General features: G+C 46.1%; 1 protein-coding gene across 1 annotated transcript; it reads left to right on the top strand.

Annotated features, from left to right (window-relative positions):
* Nucleotides 1-1,867: 1,867 nt before the first annotated feature.
* PITPNB (phosphatidylinositol transfer protein beta) lies at nucleotides 1,868-18,106 on the top strand. Its single transcript, XM_054645722.2, has 11 exons — nucleotides 1,868-1,983; nucleotides 2,912-2,942; nucleotides 3,793-3,938; nucleotides 4,497-4,588; nucleotides 4,716-4,723; nucleotides 5,843-5,917; nucleotides 7,084-7,167; nucleotides 11,131-11,208; nucleotides 11,713-11,823; nucleotides 12,352-12,474; nucleotides 16,325-18,106. Exons 1-11 carry the CDS (start codon nucleotides 1,964-1,966, stop codon nucleotides 16,373-16,375), a joined length of 819 nt encoding a protein of 272 aa, XP_054501697.1. The 5' UTR covers nucleotides 1,868-1,963; the 3' UTR covers nucleotides 16,376-18,106.
* The last annotated feature ends 1,079 nt before the right edge of the window (nucleotides 18,107-19,185 follow it).

Genomic DNA, 19,185 nt, shown 5'->3' with positions numbered 1-19,185 from the left:
TTTGGGCACTGAGCAAACACCACACAAATGTTGTCCATATGGGGAAGGAGCAGCAGCAGGGCCTGCACACTGCCAGCGTTCTGAAAAACCAAATAAAGGAAAATCCTGAATGCTTGGGGAAACTGAGATTTACAGCCCTGATCACTGCTGCTCCTCATGGCCAGAGCCAGGGCAGGCCTGAGTCACCACTCAAGGACTTCCATGGAAATAGATGTGCATACAGCCTTTCATGTGGGGGAGGAGTGTTTGGCAACGCTGAATTTTATCTGCATTTCTGTCCTTTGGAGAATACCTCATTGGTTCTGGCTCCTGGCAAGAGGAAATGTGGAATTTCTCCAGGGAAAGGGGAGCTGAGGGGCTGCAGAGAGGGCCATGGGTCACCCCTGGGGAAAAGGATGCACCACTGGAACACATGTGTGCAGCTTGTAGTTGCTTTTTCTTTCCAGCTTCCCTGGTTTTATGTTTGTGTGTGCATTTCAAACAGAGGGAAAGCAAATCAATATATTTAGAACACATTATTTTAAGCAAATTCTGTAGTTTTCCCTGAATTACAACTTTGAGAACCTCCAAGTGGAAGTTTACTTCCGGCCTGCTTTGTTTTTAGGGAACATTTTGCCACAGGATAATTTCCATCATTATGTAAACCAGGAGAAAGCCAAATTCAACACAAAGAACAGGCCTTAGGTGGTCCCATCTCTCTTCCCCCCTGTGGTATTCACATGCCCTCTGAACAGAGGGAAGCTGTGAGAGAAGCAGAGAAAAGAATGATCAAAACATTTCTTATCTCATTTGCTGCTCCTGTGTTTGTGAACATGTGGAATGTGTTGGAAGATTATTTACCAGAAGGAATTTGGTAATTGGATTCTGCTGAGGATTGTTTTGTGGTATTCACACCCCCCAAGCAGGAGCCTCGGTAGAACTTGTCCCTGTCACACTGCCCTGCACTGGCCGTTATCAAACCCTGAGCTACCACGGCAATTCTGTCCTCCAGGTTCCTCACCGCCTGAAGGGCTCCTCCACTTGGGGCTGATTTCAGCCTTCTTTCAATGTTTCTGAGCTTTCAGACCTGCAGGCTCCTTTCAGTTTGTACTTTTTAGCGCCAGCTGAAGGTGGAAGCCCCAGCCCGGCTGAACCTTGTACGGTTGTCAGGTCGTTATTAATCCCTGTCCTTGTCGAGACAGCGATGGAGGCGAAAAGAAATGGTTTCACAAGAGGGCGGCATTGGCCGCGGAAACCGAGGCTGTACGGATTTTCTGTCGTTTCATTTGTGTGGCAACACCGGGGCAGCCCAGGGTTAACCGCGATCCGCGAGTGAAGGATTTTGCTTGAAGCAGATTGTAAAAGTGTAAAAGGGAATTTTAGTGAGGCAGAGGAGCGGGCGCGCAGCGGCACAGCGCCAAGGGCGGTGTCGCCAGGGCAGCGGAGCCGGTGTGACAGCGGAACGGGGCTCCCAAAATTCACCAACTGCAGCTCCTCACGTCCCGCACACCGCGGGTGACCCCATCCGGCAACGGCAGCGTGAGGGCCCGGAGCGGCCAACCGGGGTGTCCGGCACCGGCCCGCCCGGCAGTGCGGAGGGTCCGTCCCGCTGCCCTGCAGGGTCGCGCTCGGTACCGGGAACCGCCGGCACCGCGCCCTAGACCAGCCCCATCCCCGGTCACGGCCCCGTTCCCAGCCCCGCTCTCTATCCCCGCTCCCCGCCGGGCCCCTCACGCCCCGCACCGGCGCCCGGCGATGACGTCACCCCGTCAGCAACGACGGGAGGGCGGAGGCGCACCGGAGCCGGCCCGGCTCGTTCTGATTGGCTGCCGATGGGTGAGGTGTGAGCTCGCGGGGGCTGCGCGCCCTCCGATTGGCGGCGCCCGGCGCGTGCGCGCCTCCGGGCGAGGCCCGAGCGCGATTGGGCGCGCGGGCGGGGGCGGGGCCTGGCCGGGGAGCGGCGCGTGCGCGGAGCGGCGGGAAGATGGTGCTGATCAAGGAGTTGTGAGTGGGGGCGGCGGGGCCGCGCCGGGGCTGGGCCGGGGGGAGCGGAGCGGGCACCGGGGCCGCCGCCACCGCCGCAGCGCCCGCCGCCGCCCCGCTCGGGCCGAGACCCGCCGGGGCTTTCCCGGCCGCGCCCGCCGCCGCCGGGGCCCGCCCGCGCCGCTACTGCCGTGTGGCCCCGGGGTCGCCGCTCCCTCCGGGGCGCGGGGCCGCTCCGTGCGGCGGGGCCGCCGTGACGGGAAAGGGCGCTGGGCACTGTTCGAGCGGGGCCGGGCGGGCCCTGCCCGCAGCGAGAGCCGCGGCCGCGCACCGGCTGCTCCGCGAGCTCCGCGCCGGGCCGGGCCGGGCCGGGCCGGGGCAGCCGCGGGGGCTCCGTCCCCGTTCTCCTCAGAGAGCGGCGCCGATGGCAGCGGGGACAGCCCCGAGCGGGGCCGCAGCCCTGCCCTGCTCCCGGCTCCCTGCTCGGTGGCGCCGGGAGCTCCTTGGCAATGGGTAGATCCGTGCCCAGGGGGCTCCTGCCAGCACCGCTCAGGCTGGTTTGTTCCTCTGTCCCACCTTTTGCTAATTATTTCACAGGACAGTGACTGTCAGTTGTAGTACAGGTAATGTGTAGGTTGAAAAGTTTGTAAACAAATTTGGCATAACACGAAGTTATTGTGGCAGAGCTGGAAGTAGATCTCAGATTTCCTGGCTCTCTTGTGCGGGTTCTAACACGTTCCATCCCTTGTGTTTCTTTTTGTGTCTGGCATTGAACTTTATTTGGGTTTGTTGGGTTATATCCAAAGCCTTCCTATCACAGAGATTTCTGAAGAGGAATTTTGAATTGGCTTCTTTTGACACTTCTTTCTTTAGCATCTGTGTTATATCTGTTATCTGCAGGTGAAGTCCAATCACTCATTTTACTGAGTTTTCTCTTTTCCTCTTTCAGCCGAGTGGTTTTACCTTGCTCCGTGCAAGAGGTATGTCCTGCTCATCCTCCCTGCTTTATTCAGGGCTGGGAGGGGGTTTTGTGTCAGAACTGTGGCCAGCCTGAGTCCAAACATTCCCTGTGCTGTGGCTGCACTGACAGAGATGAGTGACACAGGTGTGATCCCTGTTCTGAGCAAGGAATTTCCAAGGAAGCAAATGCAGCATTGAGCCTTGAGGTGTTCTGAGCCTTCCTCTGCCAGCAGTACAGCTGTGCCCTGTGGCAGCACTTTGCTGCTGATCCAGCACTGAGGGACTCCAAGCCTTTTCCTGAAGCCACAGGTGAAGGAATTGTCTTCCCAGACCTAAAGCCAGCAATTCAATGGCACTGAAGTGCAGTTAAATGAGAGTCATGATAGGATCTCTGTCATGACAGGTTGTTGAATGTGGTTTTGAGAGAAATATCACATTTGTTCTGTAGTGTGCATTTCCTGGGTCCTGTAAGGGCAGCATTTAGTTGGTTGAAAGTGTGAACTGGGAAGGCTTAGAGCTGGAAATCAGTCACTCCAAAATCTGTAAACTCAAAATTGATATTTCTTGGTGCAGTGAAGGACAACAAATACACTTAGGTCTTGGCATAGGAAAAATGAAGTTATGGTGTGCACCAAAGTGTTGGGTGGCTGTGGAACAGCTGGGGTGTAGACCTGGTGTTTGTGAGCTGCAGATATGTGTTGCCAAAAAGTTGTCAGAATTCAGTAAATATCTTTTCTATGCTCTGTTTTACTTTGCTAATAGTCTTTTTTGCACTACTGAATTGTCAGAGGAAACAGCTAATTGTTTTTAACGTGTTAAAAGGTTTTGGCCAACTTTGGTGCTAACATTTGACCTCTCTTCCTTTTGCAGTATCAAGTTGGGCAACTTTATTCTGTGGCAGAAGCTAGCAAAAACGAAACAGGAGGTGGGGAAGGAATTCAGGTCTTAAAAAACGAGCCTTATGAACAGGATGGCGAGAAGGGACAATATACTCACAAAATCTATCATTTAAAGAGGTGAGAAAAGCCTTGATGTATGTTGTAGTCCCTTGGTATCGAGCAAGAAATGGTGAAAGGTGAGGTTTAATTTGCTGAATTGTGCATGAGTGCTCTGGTGAGTGGGGAAATGTGAAATACTGTGGATTTTAAATATGGGGGATACTTGTTTGGGACAGCTGATGGAATTGTTGCTTGCTCTGGACAGGAGTCAGAGATGAGTGGGGCATAAAGTTCCTGCTGTAGGTCAGGAGCTGCTTGCCAGGGAGCTGGAGGTGAGGGCTCTGTGCTGTGCTCTTCCTCAGCAGGTGTCTCTGCTGCTCTGCAAGAGGAAGGATAGCACAGCATTCCTCATGGTCACACAGCTCACTCTCAGTTACCTTATCCTTACCTTTCCCATTTTTTCTCAAACATGTCGTGATCAGGAAGGTTTCTGTGTATTTCACTGCAGGTGACAACGTGCATCATAACCCCTCAAATGCTTGGGTAGAGTGTGCCTTTCTTGTTGGAGCAGGAGGAAGCAGTGAGGAATTTCAGCTGGCAGGATTTTAAACACATTGTCCATGTTTGTTTTCCCAGTAAAGTCCCTGGGTTTGTAAGGATGATTGCTCCAGAAGGCTCCCTGGTGTTCCATGAGAAGGCCTGGAATGCATATCCCTACTGTAGAACAAGTGAGTCTCCCCCTGTGTGTTCTTCTGTTGGTGTTTTTATATGTGAAACTCTTCAGAAACAATTGTATCTAATAACGATCTGTGTTTTCTTTTCCTTTGCATTGCACGTGTTTTCCTACAACTCCAGTTGTGACAGTGAGTATTTGAAATCCTACCAATCATATATTGGGGTTTTTTGAGATATATTTTATCTGTTAGTACCCATTACCAATTGTCTGGCTCCAGCCTGTCAGATGTGCCTTGCTAGGACTCCTGGTGTAGAATATAACAAAGTAACTCCCTTTACTTTATTTGTCTGCACGTGGCTATAATTAGAACTGTAATTCGTCAGAGAAATTATTTCATTTTTTATGTCTTCTTTTATGCCTTTAATTATGAAGCATAATGTCTGTCCTGGTAAGGCATAATGCTAAGAAAAGTGGGAGGGGGAAAGGTGACATATCAGAGGCTTCTACACTCCTGAATGCAGGAAGAGCAGGGAAGAGGAATCAGTTCCTGCCTGTCTGAAATGCCATTGCTGTAAAATGAATTCCTGCCCCAGTTAAAATGGGGTAACTGGGAGCCTAAGTGGATCAGCACAGCTCAGGATTTGGATTTGTTTTTTTAAGATGCATGGGAGACACATCATTAAGATTTTTTTACATGTTTTGGTGACCTGTTTAATGACAACTTTTAGTTAAATGTTAAACTGCTTTATCTGCTCCCTTGCAAACATGGTTTAGATTGTTACCATGTGGATGTGACACAAGTGAGTTTGAGCTGTTGAGCTTGACTCATCCTGGTACCTGTGCACACAGGTGTGTGCCCTCTGACTTTTGGAATCAGCAGGGCTCTGTCATTTTCTTTAGATGCACAACTTGGTGGCATCTGGACCACTATGATCCAGCTTTATGATTGTCATTGTGCTGTACAGTAACTTCTAAATGCAGGATTGATAATTTGAAAATTACTTGAACACTGAGGTAAAGAACTTCAGGGTTGAGGACAGCAAATGGCAGGGTTATTTCTACTGGTGTGCACAGGTAGAGCTGGATTTCTTAAACATGACTGGTTTTAATTTAGTACTCAGTGCTCTAGTTTAAGATTATCATATACTTATTTCTGTGTGTAGGTAAGGGGCTGTTTCTCTGGTAATTTCAATATATTGTGTTGCTAGTCAGGGATTAGTAGTGGTATGTATGTAGATACCATTTATCTAAACTTAGAGCAGAGAGGTGTAATCAGACTTGTGCCCTTTGCTTTTAATTCTTACAGAATGAATACATGAAAGATGACTTCTTCATAAAAATTGAGACCTGGCATAAACCAGATTTGGGAACAACAGAGAACGTGAGTTGGGGTTTGGATACCAAGGCTTAATGCAATTGTACAATTAGTACAGATAAAGTATTTAATACCTGGTGATGGTGAGTAATTACTGCATAGAGTCAATGCCTGACCAGTGAGTAAAGCAAGAGCATTTTTCAGTCCTTGCAGGGTGGTCAAGCTGTCTCATCTAAGGAGATCAGGAGAAGGGGTTTGGTTTTTATGTTTAGAAGTCAATACAGATGCTTGATTTTCATGCAAATACTTAAATAGCTTTTCAGCAGGTCCTTTTGGTGATTTCATGTTCTTTTACCATAGATGTGCTACTGAGAGTTAGGCTGAGAGATTTATTTGAAAACAGGTTTCACAAGAGCACTGGAGTTGATCTGTGAATGCTGTAGTTAAATATTGAAGCTGCCTCTGTGAATTGTCCCAGCTGGTGATGTTCTTGTTTTCTCCTCAGACAATCAGTTTGGTTCCTGTGTCTCTTCAGGAAATTTTTGATCTGTAGTGGCAAACATTTATAAACCATCCAGAGAAGAGTAGTTGTCAGACTGTTTCCAGTGCCTGGGTGAGCTGTAACTCTGGATGTGCTACACAGGAGGGGGATTGTTCTTGGACAGCTCCCCTGGCTGTAACTGAGTTTAGGTGTGCTGGACAGACCACAGGTGTGGAGCTGATTCCATCCTCTGACCCTCACACACCCTCAGACTGCACCTGCTCCACCTTCAAGGCAGTCCTGTGATTCTGGGAACCTGTGAGATCAGGTTCCTGTGAGATCAGTAACCAAGGTTATTAAAATCTGCATATTTGCACTTGGAATTTTTACACCTTCTTTCTAGCTCCAAAAGTTCATGCAGATTATAGAATGGGTAATGGTTGTAATTAGAGCTTGATTTCATTAGTGCTAACAAATGTGACAGATGAATAGAGCTTAATCTTAAATCCAGGTTTCCTGAATGCACAAGAAGTGAAGGCTTTGTGCTGGTTTAAAGTTGATTAGTGAGTGAATTAAACTGTAATTGTGGAGATCATTCCCTTTGAGAAAGGCAGAGGAAGAAGGGGTAGGTTTGGAGAATGCTGCCTTTACAGCATCCTGAATAACTCCCTGGCACACCCATGTACTGCACAAAGTGATTGCTGTGTGATTCCCAGCATGGGAATGATTCCTTCTTTTTTTTTTTTTGCAGGTTCACAATTTAGATCCAAACACATGGAAGAGTGTTGAGGTTGTCCATATTGACATTGCAGATAGAACTCAAGTAGAACCAGGAGTAAGTGAATGTTCTACTGTTGGGATTGGGGTGTAGCATGCAGCTGATTCCTTTTGTGCTTTGTGTTTTTGGTGAATAAGTTTAAATGGAGTGGATTTCACCCAATAGAGACATGAGAAGTGTCTTTGACAGAACCATTCATTTATGTGCCTGCCTTCCTTCTTTGGCTTTACTGCTGATTCTTTCTGCACATCTGGATCTGCTGGGGCTGTTGCCTGGTTTGTTAAATTGTAACAGCTGGACTGTTGATGTGTAATTTTTTTTGGACAGTAGGGAAATGGTAGGCACTAATATGGAGACTGTGTTTGCACAATAAATATGATTGTCTTGTTTTTGTACAGGGAGAGGCTCTTTATACTGTTTAACTGTTATTTTCTGAAAGTAGATACTTGGATATCCTACATTCTGGGAAGAGGACTCCTTTGCAGGAAGTCCTTGGAACTGTTTTCAGTACAAAATCCTCTTTTTTATTTTGTGTATTTGACCTACAGAGTATCAAAACTGAATGCAGAGTGGTCTCATCCAGAGTCTTAAGTCTCTTCTGATGTACATGTCTACATTGTTACATTTCTACATTTCTGTTTCATTTTTATAAACTTCTAACACCATTTCCATGTTTAGCAAATATTTTAGAGGATATTTGTAGATTCAAGCTCACAGTGTAGTCCATTTTTGTGTAGGAATACTTGGGATTCATTTTCACCATGTGATTGAATTTTTTATTTCCATTTCATCTCCCAGAAACTCGGTTTTGCTAAGTCCTGGCTTCATTAGCCAAAGCCTGGCTTTGTGATTAAACTCTTAACAGACCCTGGTAACTCTGAGTTACCTGCAGACTGACATCCTTGCTGGTTACTTGTTTTCCCCTTCTGGGATGACACACCAGGAATCCTCTGGGACCCACACTTGAAGTCTCTTCTGTTATAAAAGTCTGAAGTTTCTGGCCTTTGTCTTCTCTCTCTTTACTTCTTAGGACTTCAGGAGAGACACTTTCTATTTGTGCTGATATCTTTATCAAATTTAGGTAATGGAACTTGATTTTTTTTTTTCTTGGAAGTTCAGCTATATCATAACAAAATTGCCAAGACTGACATGCTGACTCGTGCTCATTTAAGTATGTATAGAAATAATTTGGGTGACAGTTGTGACTTTCTTTAGATACACATTTAACCCTGCCTTCTCTTAATCATCTCCAGCATGCAGTCTGTGCCACTTTATGTTGTTTGTATATAAAAGTGACTTGCCAGGAGAGAAAGACTTTTTAAAGTGTAAGCAAAAATGAGCACTTGATGAACATCAGGGGAGGCTGTGGTTTTGGAAATAATTTGTAGAAAAGTAGAGTGTAGTGAAAACAATTGAAATCAGGTTTATAGCTATTTTTGTACAATGAAGACATTGAATGTCTTGTTCATAGTGGATCTTTATTACTTGAAAGAAAGTTCTAAAATTACAGTTTTGTATGAATCAGTCAGATTACACATGGATTTGGATGTTGGAGTTGGCATTTCTGTGTGCTGTCCATTTTTCTATACTTTGAGGAAATATATTAGAATATAGGAATTGCTCTTTTGTAGTCTGTAAGGAAGTGTTAAAAGATTCTCAAGTTGCAGAGCTTGATAGGTGGATCTCTCCCATTTCAGACTTAGTTTATCACAATGGGCAGCTAAACAGCTCCACGTTGTTAGTGCTGAACCTTGGAATCATCATGCAATGACACATCCCATGGGACAGCCTATCTGTGTACAAATATGATGTGCTTTTAGTTTTGTAGCTCTCTTTTGATCCTGTTTATAAATATTCATCTCTCCCAGCCTGTTCCTAGTGACCTTTACCTCCTGGGCCTGGCACCACGATGTGTGTCCCTGATAGCCAGGCTGCTTCCATTTCCCATTTGAACCTTGGCATTCTTTCAAAGGTGATCTCAGGCAATGGTTCCCCTGATAGCTGTGCTGCAGCTGCAGGACTCCTCAGGAGATGGCAGTGATTGCAAGGCATTTTTTATTAAAAGCCATTTAGCTAAATCTGCCTAAAACACAAGTGCCTGTCAGGGTGGTGTACAGTGGTGCTGGTGACTGCTTCAGTTCTGAGATATGGGAATCATGCACTGAGCTGGGAGTATGGCATACTTGGATAAACCTGATTCTGGTCTTCTGGTGTGCTGTGAATGAGCACTCTCAGAGCTGTGGATGATGTTGGAGGGGAGTTCTGGTAGGTGGTACCTTCCTCAGGATCTGTATGTGAGTTTTTTGCTTCATAACACCAGTAGTATGTGCATTCTCTTGCTTAAAACACTAATACAGTACTGAGCTGGAAGCCAGTTTTGTATCCACCTGCCTAGTTAGTGTGATGCCACTCAATGTTCAGTTCCATTTTCATGGGTTTGAAAATCAGGCATCAAACTTGTGTAATTTTCATGTTAGGTTTTAAAAGTTTTCTTAAAATCCTTCTGTCCTGTTTGAATTTTTATACAATTTGATAGTGAACCATGAGTTCTCAGGAGCTCTGTTACCACTCTGAGCAGGTCTAAAGACTGAGAATGAGAATTGTAAAGAAGTGCCCAGGGTTTGTTGTGATACTGCTTTATTGTATGTGGCTCACAGTCTCTCTAAACCATTCTTTTTAATAGATGGTTGCATCCATGCATATTATACTAGATTTTGAGCAGAAACTGCCTGGGAAATGGTATTTGTGTATTTCTTTGAAATGGTTTTGCTCCTCTGTCCTGTTATGCTGCTGCAGGCTGATGTTTGCCTGTCCAGCTTTCCAGAGGGCTTCAGGGGTTTGAGCTGTAATATTTGCTCCAGCAGCTGCCTGTTTTTCTTCCTAAGAAGGACTTGTTGTTGTCAGGAGTTAAGCTCTTGCTGCACAGATATTTTCCTTAAACTCTGCAAAGAACTGTTGTTTATTTGTACTTTGGCTCTAGTCCAGTCTTCTTCCCTGCATGCTTGTAGGATTTGTGTGTAGAGATGAGTTCCTACAATGCTCTCCTGTCCATCTAGGCTTTAGTCTAGAAAGGGTTTTTCCTGTCCTTAATAGGATTTGGGTTAAGTGAGTTCTAAAAGGTCTTGGTTCAAAGCTTCTGTCTCTAGCATAGAAAACTCCACCTATTTCCTTGGAATTTCTGTTTTCACTCCTACATTTTACTCACAGACAACAATTTCTTCCCCAGTGTTTCCAGCTGTGGTTATTTTTATGTGGGTCCTAAATGCAAGAGCACAGTTGCTTTTTAGCAGTCCCTGTGCAGAGGGAGGTAGGATGGCAGGTAACAGCATCATGTGGACTTGAGTGTCCCTGGGGTAGCCAGACAAATCATTCCACTCCATAAACCAGGCAGATCAAGGCTGCACATGTAGCTCAGCTTAAATGCCTCATGCCTCACACCACTACAGTGAGCTCTGCTTTGGCAGGATGTTCACACAGTGAAAATAAATTCAGGCTTGTCTCAATGCAGTACCTGCTTTATTTATAAAACTGGCACTAAGAGGTGGAATTCTTGTGTTTCTGTTTGGCATGTTGCTGCCCCAAACCAGCAGCAGTTCTGCCAACAATTAGTTACAGAGAGCAGAATTGTTTGTCCATTGCTATATCTTGACTCACTTCAATGTCTTCTATCCAGTGGTTGTGTGAAATTTTTAAAAGGCAGTCCTGAGCAGGATTCCCTCCTGTTCTGTTCTGCCTCCCCAGCAGAGGCCATGTGTTGCAGCCTGAGTAGCTTTGCTGGTTGCTGAATTATTGCCTTCTCCTCCTGTCAGGGGTCACAGACCCAGAGGGACAGTGCAGATTCACAGAGTGCACAGCACAGGGCAGCCCTGGAGAGCTCTTGTGTTGTGTTGTGTTGGGAGCAGGGGTGATGGAGCCAGCCTGGCAGCTGTGCTGCACCCAGCCTGCTCCAGCAGAAGCTTTACACAGTGGGATATTGAATCTGGTGGTGTTTTCTGACTCTCAGAGTGGTTTATGTTGCAGGACTACAAAGCTGATGAAGATCCTGCATTATTCCAGTCAGTTAAGACAAAGAGAGGACCTCTGGGGCCAAACTGGAAGGTAGGAATACCTTCTATTCTAGGAACTGTTATTACAGCCTTAGGAATTCTTTATCAGCAGAAGAACAAAGTTCATGGCTCCTTCAGAGCTTGGCTCAGCTCCAGTTGAGGAACAAATTTTCTGTGGCCCAGCGCATCCCTCATGTGACCCCAAAAAGCAGCACAGAACTTGCCAATACCCCCTGCCAGCCCTCAGAATCTGTCCTAGGAGGGAATGGGCTGTGTGTGCACACCAGAGAACCCCACAGGAATTGAGCATCCCATTGCTGTGCCCTGGAGTGAATCACAGCGAGTCTTTCAGGAACAACCCCAAGTTACTGATTAGAATGTTGTTTTTCTGTAATAATGCTTAGAATCACATTTTGTTATCATAACAACATAGTTAAATGTCATTAATTTACTATAAATTATACTATTTATCATTCTAATGCACTAATAATAATTATAATTTCTAATAATTAAACTTTTAAAGTATTAAAACTTCTTTTCTATTATCCCCTAACAGAAGGAGTTAGCAACTGATGAGGAGTGTCCCAAAATGTGTGCTTACAAATTGGTGACCATCAAATTTAAGTGGTGGGGACTGCAGAACAAAGTGGAAAATTTTATACAAAAGGTGAGTACTTCTGCCTTTTGGGGCTGTGTTGATGTGGGGGTTTGAGCAGGAACAGTGGTGTAGTTTCCTATTCCTCACAGCCAGGAAATTCCTGTCCTTTTCCCCAGCCTGTCAAACTATTTGTGTCTTGGTTTGCTGCAAGTGGGGTTTCACTGGAATTACCAGAACAATTCTCTAGGGAAAAAAAAGTAAGGCCTTCAGGAAGTGGCTGATCTGGTTTGATTGCTGCCACCTTGGAGCTGGAACAGATTTTAACAACATTCTTCATAATTCTCAAGTAATGTGAATGGCTGAACTTTCTTGAAACTCTTTTTTGATAGTGAAATTTGTTCATTCTTTCCATGTTAAAGCATTTGAGAAATGAGATGAATTTAAATTGGATCCAGGGGTGTGAGGTGGCTGAATCTGTAGCAGTGTGAAGCAGCACTCACTTGAAGATTTTAACTCTTCAAACTGAGCAGCTGCTATCACTTCAGCAGCCTTTAGCAAGTCCTAGCTGTGATCTAATGCCTGTTTATCTTCTTAAAGCAAGAAAAAAGGATATTTACCAACTTCCACCGCCAGCTGTTCTGTTGGATTGACAAGTGGATTGAGCTGACTATGGAGGACATCAGGAGGATGGAGGATGAAACCCAGAAGGAGCTGGAAGCGGTAAGAAAGCTTTTTTTTAAGGCTGTGTGTGCTTCTACCTGCAGATATATCTGTGCAGAAACTGAGGCAAGTTGTGTGGTGTCCATGCCTTTGTGTGTGTGTTTGGGCAATGGCTGATGGTGGCCCCTTGGGTGCAGCCCCATGGGCTCCTGCATTCTGTGCTGATTTAAGGTAAGTACCTCTGATGTCATTAACTGCAGGATGTCTGCCCTGACTACCTCTGTGTTTCTGGCACCACACCCACTGCAAAAGTCCCACTCAGGGCCCTTCTGCCACTTGTTGGTTGGAACTCAAAGCTGTCACTGTCCCATTCCATCTCGTGTCCTGCTTTGTTTCATTTCTGCTCATCATTAGATCTGATTACTTTTTCTCTTCAAGCAAGTTTGTGTCACCTGTCAGCTGTTCCACTTCTGATTAGCACACCAAACCAAAGTCTTACTTCCAAAAAGAAAGTCAGTAAAGTCAGCTGAGATCATGTCAGTTTTCCTGCTTTAGTGGCTGTGAGGACCAAATCCACGTGGGCTGATGTCTGGGAGAAAGCTCAGCCTTAGGGCACTGTCCCTGCTCTCTCCATTCAGAGGTGGAGCACCACCACAGGCTGGGAAGGAAGCCTTCTTCTGTAGAGTCTTTACAGAGCATGACCTTTGGCATGAGCCTTTCCCATGTTCAATCCCATTGGCATTTTTGCCATTCTTGGATTTGCATTTGTATTTCCTTCCCATTTTGACAATTGCTTCATGCCTCAAACCCAATCAGGTTACCCAGACAGTTCCAGTGTCTTGGTTCTTCCAAGACACAATGTGTCTTCAGCTAAAACTTGCTGTTTGCCTGGTTTGAGCCATGCCAGACACCTCTGACCTGGCTGCCCAAGGCTCCAGACCTGGACAGGAGCCCTGGGGCACATTCTGTGCTCTGTGCATGGTGAGTCTTTGCTCTTGGTACCAAAGCAGCTGCAGCTCCTCCCTCCCCACTTGTGCTCTCCAGGGGCTTTCCAAGCAGTGTGGAACAGCCTGTGTTGTGTAGGGGTGTTTCCTGCATTTGGAAAAGTGTTTCTTCACGGTCCTGTGCTGAGCTGTAGCACCAAATGCTCTTTGCCCATAAGCTGGAGGGTTTGGGTCAGCAGCCCCAGAATGTGCTGTGGACAAGGTTGGTGTTCACTCACTCTTGTGAGCAGATCTTGTGCTCTTTCATGGGCATTTGGGTATTTTTGGCAATTGTTTTCTCAAATCATGGGGATTTCTTCTTGAATTCTAATTTATGCTTGATCCTGTTCCTAGAGCCACCAGTTCCCAGGTGTCTGTGGAGGAGGAAGCATGACAGCTGTCCTCTCCAAACTGACTTTTGCCAGAAGGGTTCCCTTTTGCACATCCATAGTTCTTAATTTGGACTGAAACAGACTTTATCCAGTTTCCCTGAGCAAGGGTAGTGGCAGTGAGGAGTGCACACCAGAGGTGTGCTGGAGAAAGGCAGCAGAATTTTACATACCTGTGTGCATGGTGAAATTGTTCCTTTGTGTCTCTGTGGACTGTGGATGTTTTATTTCACATTTCTCACTGGTAAGTAGCTCCTTTTAAATATTTTTTCCAAAATATTTGCTGCTCTTTTAGTTCTTACCTTAAGCCAAACCCAGCTCACATGTGTCTGGCTGTAACATTTATCCTCATTCTTAAACATCAGATATGTTTACTTAATATTTTCTCATTTTGCAAAGGCAAATTGTTTTTTACAAATAAATTGTTGTGTAAGATGTTAGTGTCAGGAATTTCGAATTTGTGTATTGTTGAAAAAGTTGGGTTGTTTTGGTTTGTTCTTTTTCACAAGATAAATGTATGATGTTACACTAACCCAGATTTCTGTGAAATGTGAGAGGAGTGAAGACCTACTGTCTTGGGGTTTTTCCAGTTGTTGCACAAGGGGTATCTACAAACATGTATAAATGATGTAATTTCCATGGGTTTATGGTGCAGTGCATTATTAGACAACCTAAGGGCAAAAATGTCACTGCCAAATAATATCAATGCTAGTTTTATCCAAAATAATTTGTCATCTTGTTTCATATTCAATTACTGCATCCATTGTGCTCACCAGTAACTGCCATTACATCCCCAGTGAAGTCTGTTCTATGGCCAGGACCTCTGGGCAGTGAGTGCTCAGGGGTGAGGTGCTCAGTGTGACACAGATCCGTCCCTGCAGTGGTCAGGAGTGGCCAGGGCAGCCCTAGGCAGTTCTGTGATGCTGAGAGCCAAACCTGGCACAAAGCAGGGCTGGCAGTGCATGTTCTTTCCCCCACAGTGTCCTGCTTCTCTTCCCCTCCTCATGAACACCCTTTCTTCCTTCTGCTCCGAGCTGATCTTTCTCTGGGTTCTGTGCACATTCCAGTTCTTTTGTTGCTCCTGTTCTTCATCTTCAGTCGATTTTTATAGTCAGGATCTCTGCTTTTGTTACTTTCTGTTACTCTCTGAATCCTCATCAGTGTTCTTCCAGAGTTCCTCTATCCCAGTCCATCTTTTTATCACTGTTTATGTTTCACTTGGTGGATTCTGTCTCTGGCTGCTGGAGATGAGAAGCACCTCTGCTCCATGAAACATGCATCAGCTCATCAGTGCAGAGTAGGAAAGCATCAGGTCCAGCCAGAGCCCTGTGACCAACCTCTCTCATGCCTGTCTGAGGGTAGAGATGCCACACTGGGTACCCTGAGCAGTGATTCCATACTGGAGCATCGTGGGCTTGATAAAAATTCAAGCAGCATTAGTTACAGCTGCTCTCCAGTTCCCAGGTCTCCTTGCCAAAAAGAAATACCATAGCCTGGCCAAACCCCCTGAGCTGTAGCTGGAGCTGGCCCTGGCCAGGGAGAGGCAGATCCTGGCCCTGCAGGTCATTCCTTGTCTCATACTAACCACAGCATGGCAGGTTCTGTGTGTGGAGCTCACCTTTTATTTCACTTCAGATGCGTAAGAAGGGTTCCGTTCGAGGCACTTTGGCTGCGGACGTCTAGAGGAGTTCTCTGTAGGTTCTGAGGCAAAGCGAGCTGTGTAAGTCAACTGCTGGATGGAAAAGGAGAAGAGGGATTAATGTTCTTTTGGATGGGAATTGCTAGCAGAAATCATCTTAATGTCCACATAACCCGTGTGGGCCTTGCCTTCCTCCTGCTCAGTAGCGGTGTGGTGGTCAGCAGGTGGGGCTGACCCACGGTGCCCAGGACAGCAGGTGGGCACTGATGCAGGCACTAAGGCTGGGATCAGAGTTCCTGCAGCGTTGGGCACCTGCCCTGGTGCCTGATGCTCGCCCAGTGCAGGCACCCCAGGTGTGGGATGTGCTGCTGTCGTGGCAATGCTCGCCCCTTCTGGGCTCCAGTCACACAGGCCAGCATCACTTTGCTGCACACACAGGAGCAAAGTGGTCTCTGGACTTGGTCCATGTCACACAGGGAAGCTGTGGAGCATCACCTTCCAAACACTTTCAGTTCTTAGAAATCCAGTTCCACCCAGAACACCAAACTGTGTCAGAGGTGTTACTTCAGGAGCAGCTTCTCCAGGAGTTAGAGGCTCTTGGTGCTTGTGCCCAGCCCTTTGGTGCTGCTGTTCCTCACAGGGACTGTTGTAACATCCCAGCCCAAGGGCTCCACATGCCACTGATCCGTGTGGGCTCCCCAGTGAAGGGAGCTGCTCCCAGCCCTGGGGGCAGGTCCTGACCAAGGACAGCTCCCACTGAGATTCCCTCAGGAGCCGGCATTGCTTTGGTGTGACTCTGAGGCCCTGTCCTGCTTTTCCCTGGAGATAATCTCCCTGTGTGTTTGGAGCTGTGTGTGAAGCAGCTGCTGATGCAGAAATTGCCCTTCCTCTCTCCACAGCTGCGTAACCAAGGCCAAGTGAGAGGAACGAGTGCTGCCAATGACGAGTGACGCCGGACGGACGCCGGTGCCGGATCCTGGCTGTGTGTGTGGGTGCATGACTCTGTATATAACTACACACACACATGCAGACACAAGGGGTGGTTACAGTGTCTCTCTCTGGGTGCTATACCTGTCCTAGCAAAGATTCCAAGGAAAACTTGCTTTCATTATGTATACCCCAAGCAAATAAAAAAATCAACTGAGTAGTGTCATTTAAAGGATGAATTTTGCTAACTGGTATGTTCATGAATGTCAATACTGGACCAATTTCTGCCCTACTTGTTTTCTCTCCTGTCCAAGTCACTCTGCTCTAACTTGCCCATCTCTCATTGTAAAGGAACACTCAAACAAGTTAATTTCAGTTTTATGTCTTCCCTATGTGATGAGTTTTTGGAATAGGAACAATGAATGTATTTATAGCTATTTATTTCTGGATTGTCATTATCCTCTAGTCAAATCAGAAAAAAAAATTTCTATTAGTGGAAATTGGAAGACTTTTACTGTTGAATAAATTTAACCCAAACTTTACCCACTCACTGATTTAAAAGAAAAAAATCATGTTTTATTGGACTTTTGTACATTGAAATGCTAACAGTTTTCTTCATTAAAATTGGCAAGACTAAGGAAAAATGGCTTGTGATTTATAAAGTAATTTGCAACTTGAAATTTTTCAGACCTGCTTTTTAGACAAGTACACTGACAGTACCTGTAGAGCATTTTCCAGTGTATCTTAGGCTGGGCAGTGAGGACAGGGTCAGCCCTTCCCTCCAGGAATTCTCCTGCCAGTGCAGTGGCTGTTTTCCAGAGCTTCTCTTTGGAAGCCATGCAAGCATTCTGGATTTCACACACAGCAATGGAATATAATTGTGATTTTAGCTGTTTTCATGTTGGAAATACACTTTGGGAGATGTAGACTTTGAGATATGCTGACAGTTTCAGCTGTAGCCCCTGACACATTCCCCTGCTGTCTGTGTGGGGCTGATGTGAGAGCCCCTGGGATAACAGATGCCTCCTGTAGGAAACTCCAAAGGGAAAAGGTCTTCAGCATGTTTGAGGAACCATTCAGAGCACATAACAGGGGGACATTAACCTAACGCTTGTTAGATCAAAGAAAAAGTATTTTTAAAAGCACTAGTTAGATAAAGATCTATTAATGCCTGGTTTCTTCCCAGCAGCCTTGGCAGGGCAAGCCTTGCCTGCCTTCCCAGGAGGGCTCTGATTTCTGTTACCATCAGTGACAAAACATTCCTGCACTGGCAGCAGGGGCCAGGTGTGCTGTGCACCTTGTCCTGGTGCTGGGCACGCTGGCACTGCCACACCTGCCTGGTGCTGTGCCTCACCTGTGTGCTGCACCACCCTCCCTCCAGCCCCACAGTATTTCATGTGCTTGGTTTCCTTTCTGGGTTAGTTCAGTGCTTATTTGTCCTGTACCACCAGGAGGTTGGGCTGGTAAATGCAGAGGTCATTGAAGTACCCCTGGAACCACACACAGAGGTCGTTCAGTACCCCTGGAACCCAAGAGCTCAGGTCTCAGTGCTGGAGTTTGTGTCCTGCCATTTTTAATGTGTTGCAATGCAGAGGGAAAGGGGCCCTGTGACTTCCACGGATTTGGACTAGTTGTGAAAATTTGAGAGAATCTTGTAGTGAATGTACAATGTTTTGTTTCCTTTGGCAGTCTCTGGTGCAACTGACAAGTAAAGCAGGCAATGAAATTTAATTAAATAAATTTGATCATAAAAAGCTCTGTCTCTTATCTCAGGCACTCACATTTTGCTCCTGAGCTGGTGTTTGGGGTCCCAAAGGCTGGGTTTGGTTTGGAATTTCAGGCTGAGCAGCGCCTGGAACCTCGACCCTGCTGAGCTGGGAGGACTCAGTGCTGTGGCTGCTCACTGTGAGGTGCTGGGCTGGCACAGGTGGGCCTGGGCATGAGGAGGGGCTGCAGCTGGGAAGTGCCTCCCACGGGGCACCAGAGGTGCTGAGGGGCTCCTGGATGTCCCTCCCTGGGGTCCCATTCCCGGGCTGGCTCTGGGGCAGGGCTCTGCCTGCTCAGCCTGTGCAATCACCTGCTGCAAATGAAGGCTTGCACAGCTCCTTTGGTAAATGCAGAATTGAATTCTGTCTTTACTACCAGCTTGTTTAGCTTCCAGATGGTGAGCCAACAGGAAGCAGTGGAAGTGTAACGTAGTTTTGATGTAATGGATATGTAAACGTGATAGTTACTCACTGCAATAGACTGCTGGGAACCATATTCCAGCAGTAACCTTTGAAATCCATCACTTGGCTGTACACAAGTGTGATCTAAAGGAGACTTGTAAGGAATTTACTTTTTATTCTGGAGGATTTTTAATCACTGAAAAGAAAGGAGAATGATTCCTGTCTTTTGCATGTAGACTGAGAAATATCAGGGAAAAAAATTCTGCTGAGATTTTCGGTCTTTTGGGATTTTCCACCCTCAGGTCTTTCTAAATACTCTCTGAGCAATCTGAAAATGTCCTGTAAGACAACTTACTCTGCATTTCCAAGCCTCATTTGATGCAGCCATGTTTAGGGGCTCCATCGTGTCCTTGAAATGCAGTGCCATGGTTTTATGGCAAAATCTGAAGCACGGGGCTGTTGCTGTGGTTTTTATTCAGTTCATACAATTCAAGAGTCTTCTCCGTTGAATTCTGTCTTGATAAAGTCATTGGGAAAAGATTCTCTTTGAAGTTTTGTAACTTTTAATGAAAGACTTTCTACTTGCTTGAATTTATATGAAAAATTAATTTTAATCAACAGCATATAATTGTAGGGAAGCAGAGATTATCCAGAGTGATGGCTGC

This window comes from Agelaius phoeniceus, chromosome 18 (assembly GCF_051311805.1).
Source record: "Agelaius phoeniceus isolate bAgePho1 chromosome 18, bAgePho1.hap1, whole genome shotgun sequence".
Taxonomy (NCBI): domain Eukaryota; kingdom Metazoa; phylum Chordata; class Aves; order Passeriformes; family Icteridae; genus Agelaius; species Agelaius phoeniceus.
This window is presented reverse-complemented; position numbering and strand designations above follow the sequence as displayed.

Coding starts and splice junctions, on each gene's coding strand:
- PITPNB (XM_054645722.2), top strand. CDS start 1,964: ATGGTGCTGATCAAGGAGTT. Junction 3,939..4,496: donor AAAATCTATCATTTAAAGAG/GTGAGAAAAGCC, acceptor TTGTTTTCCCAG/TAAAGTCCCTGGGTTTGTAA. Junction 5,918..7,083: donor ATTTGGGAACAACAGAGAAC/GTGAGTTGGGGT, acceptor TTTTTTTTGCAG/GTTCACAATTTAGATCCAAA.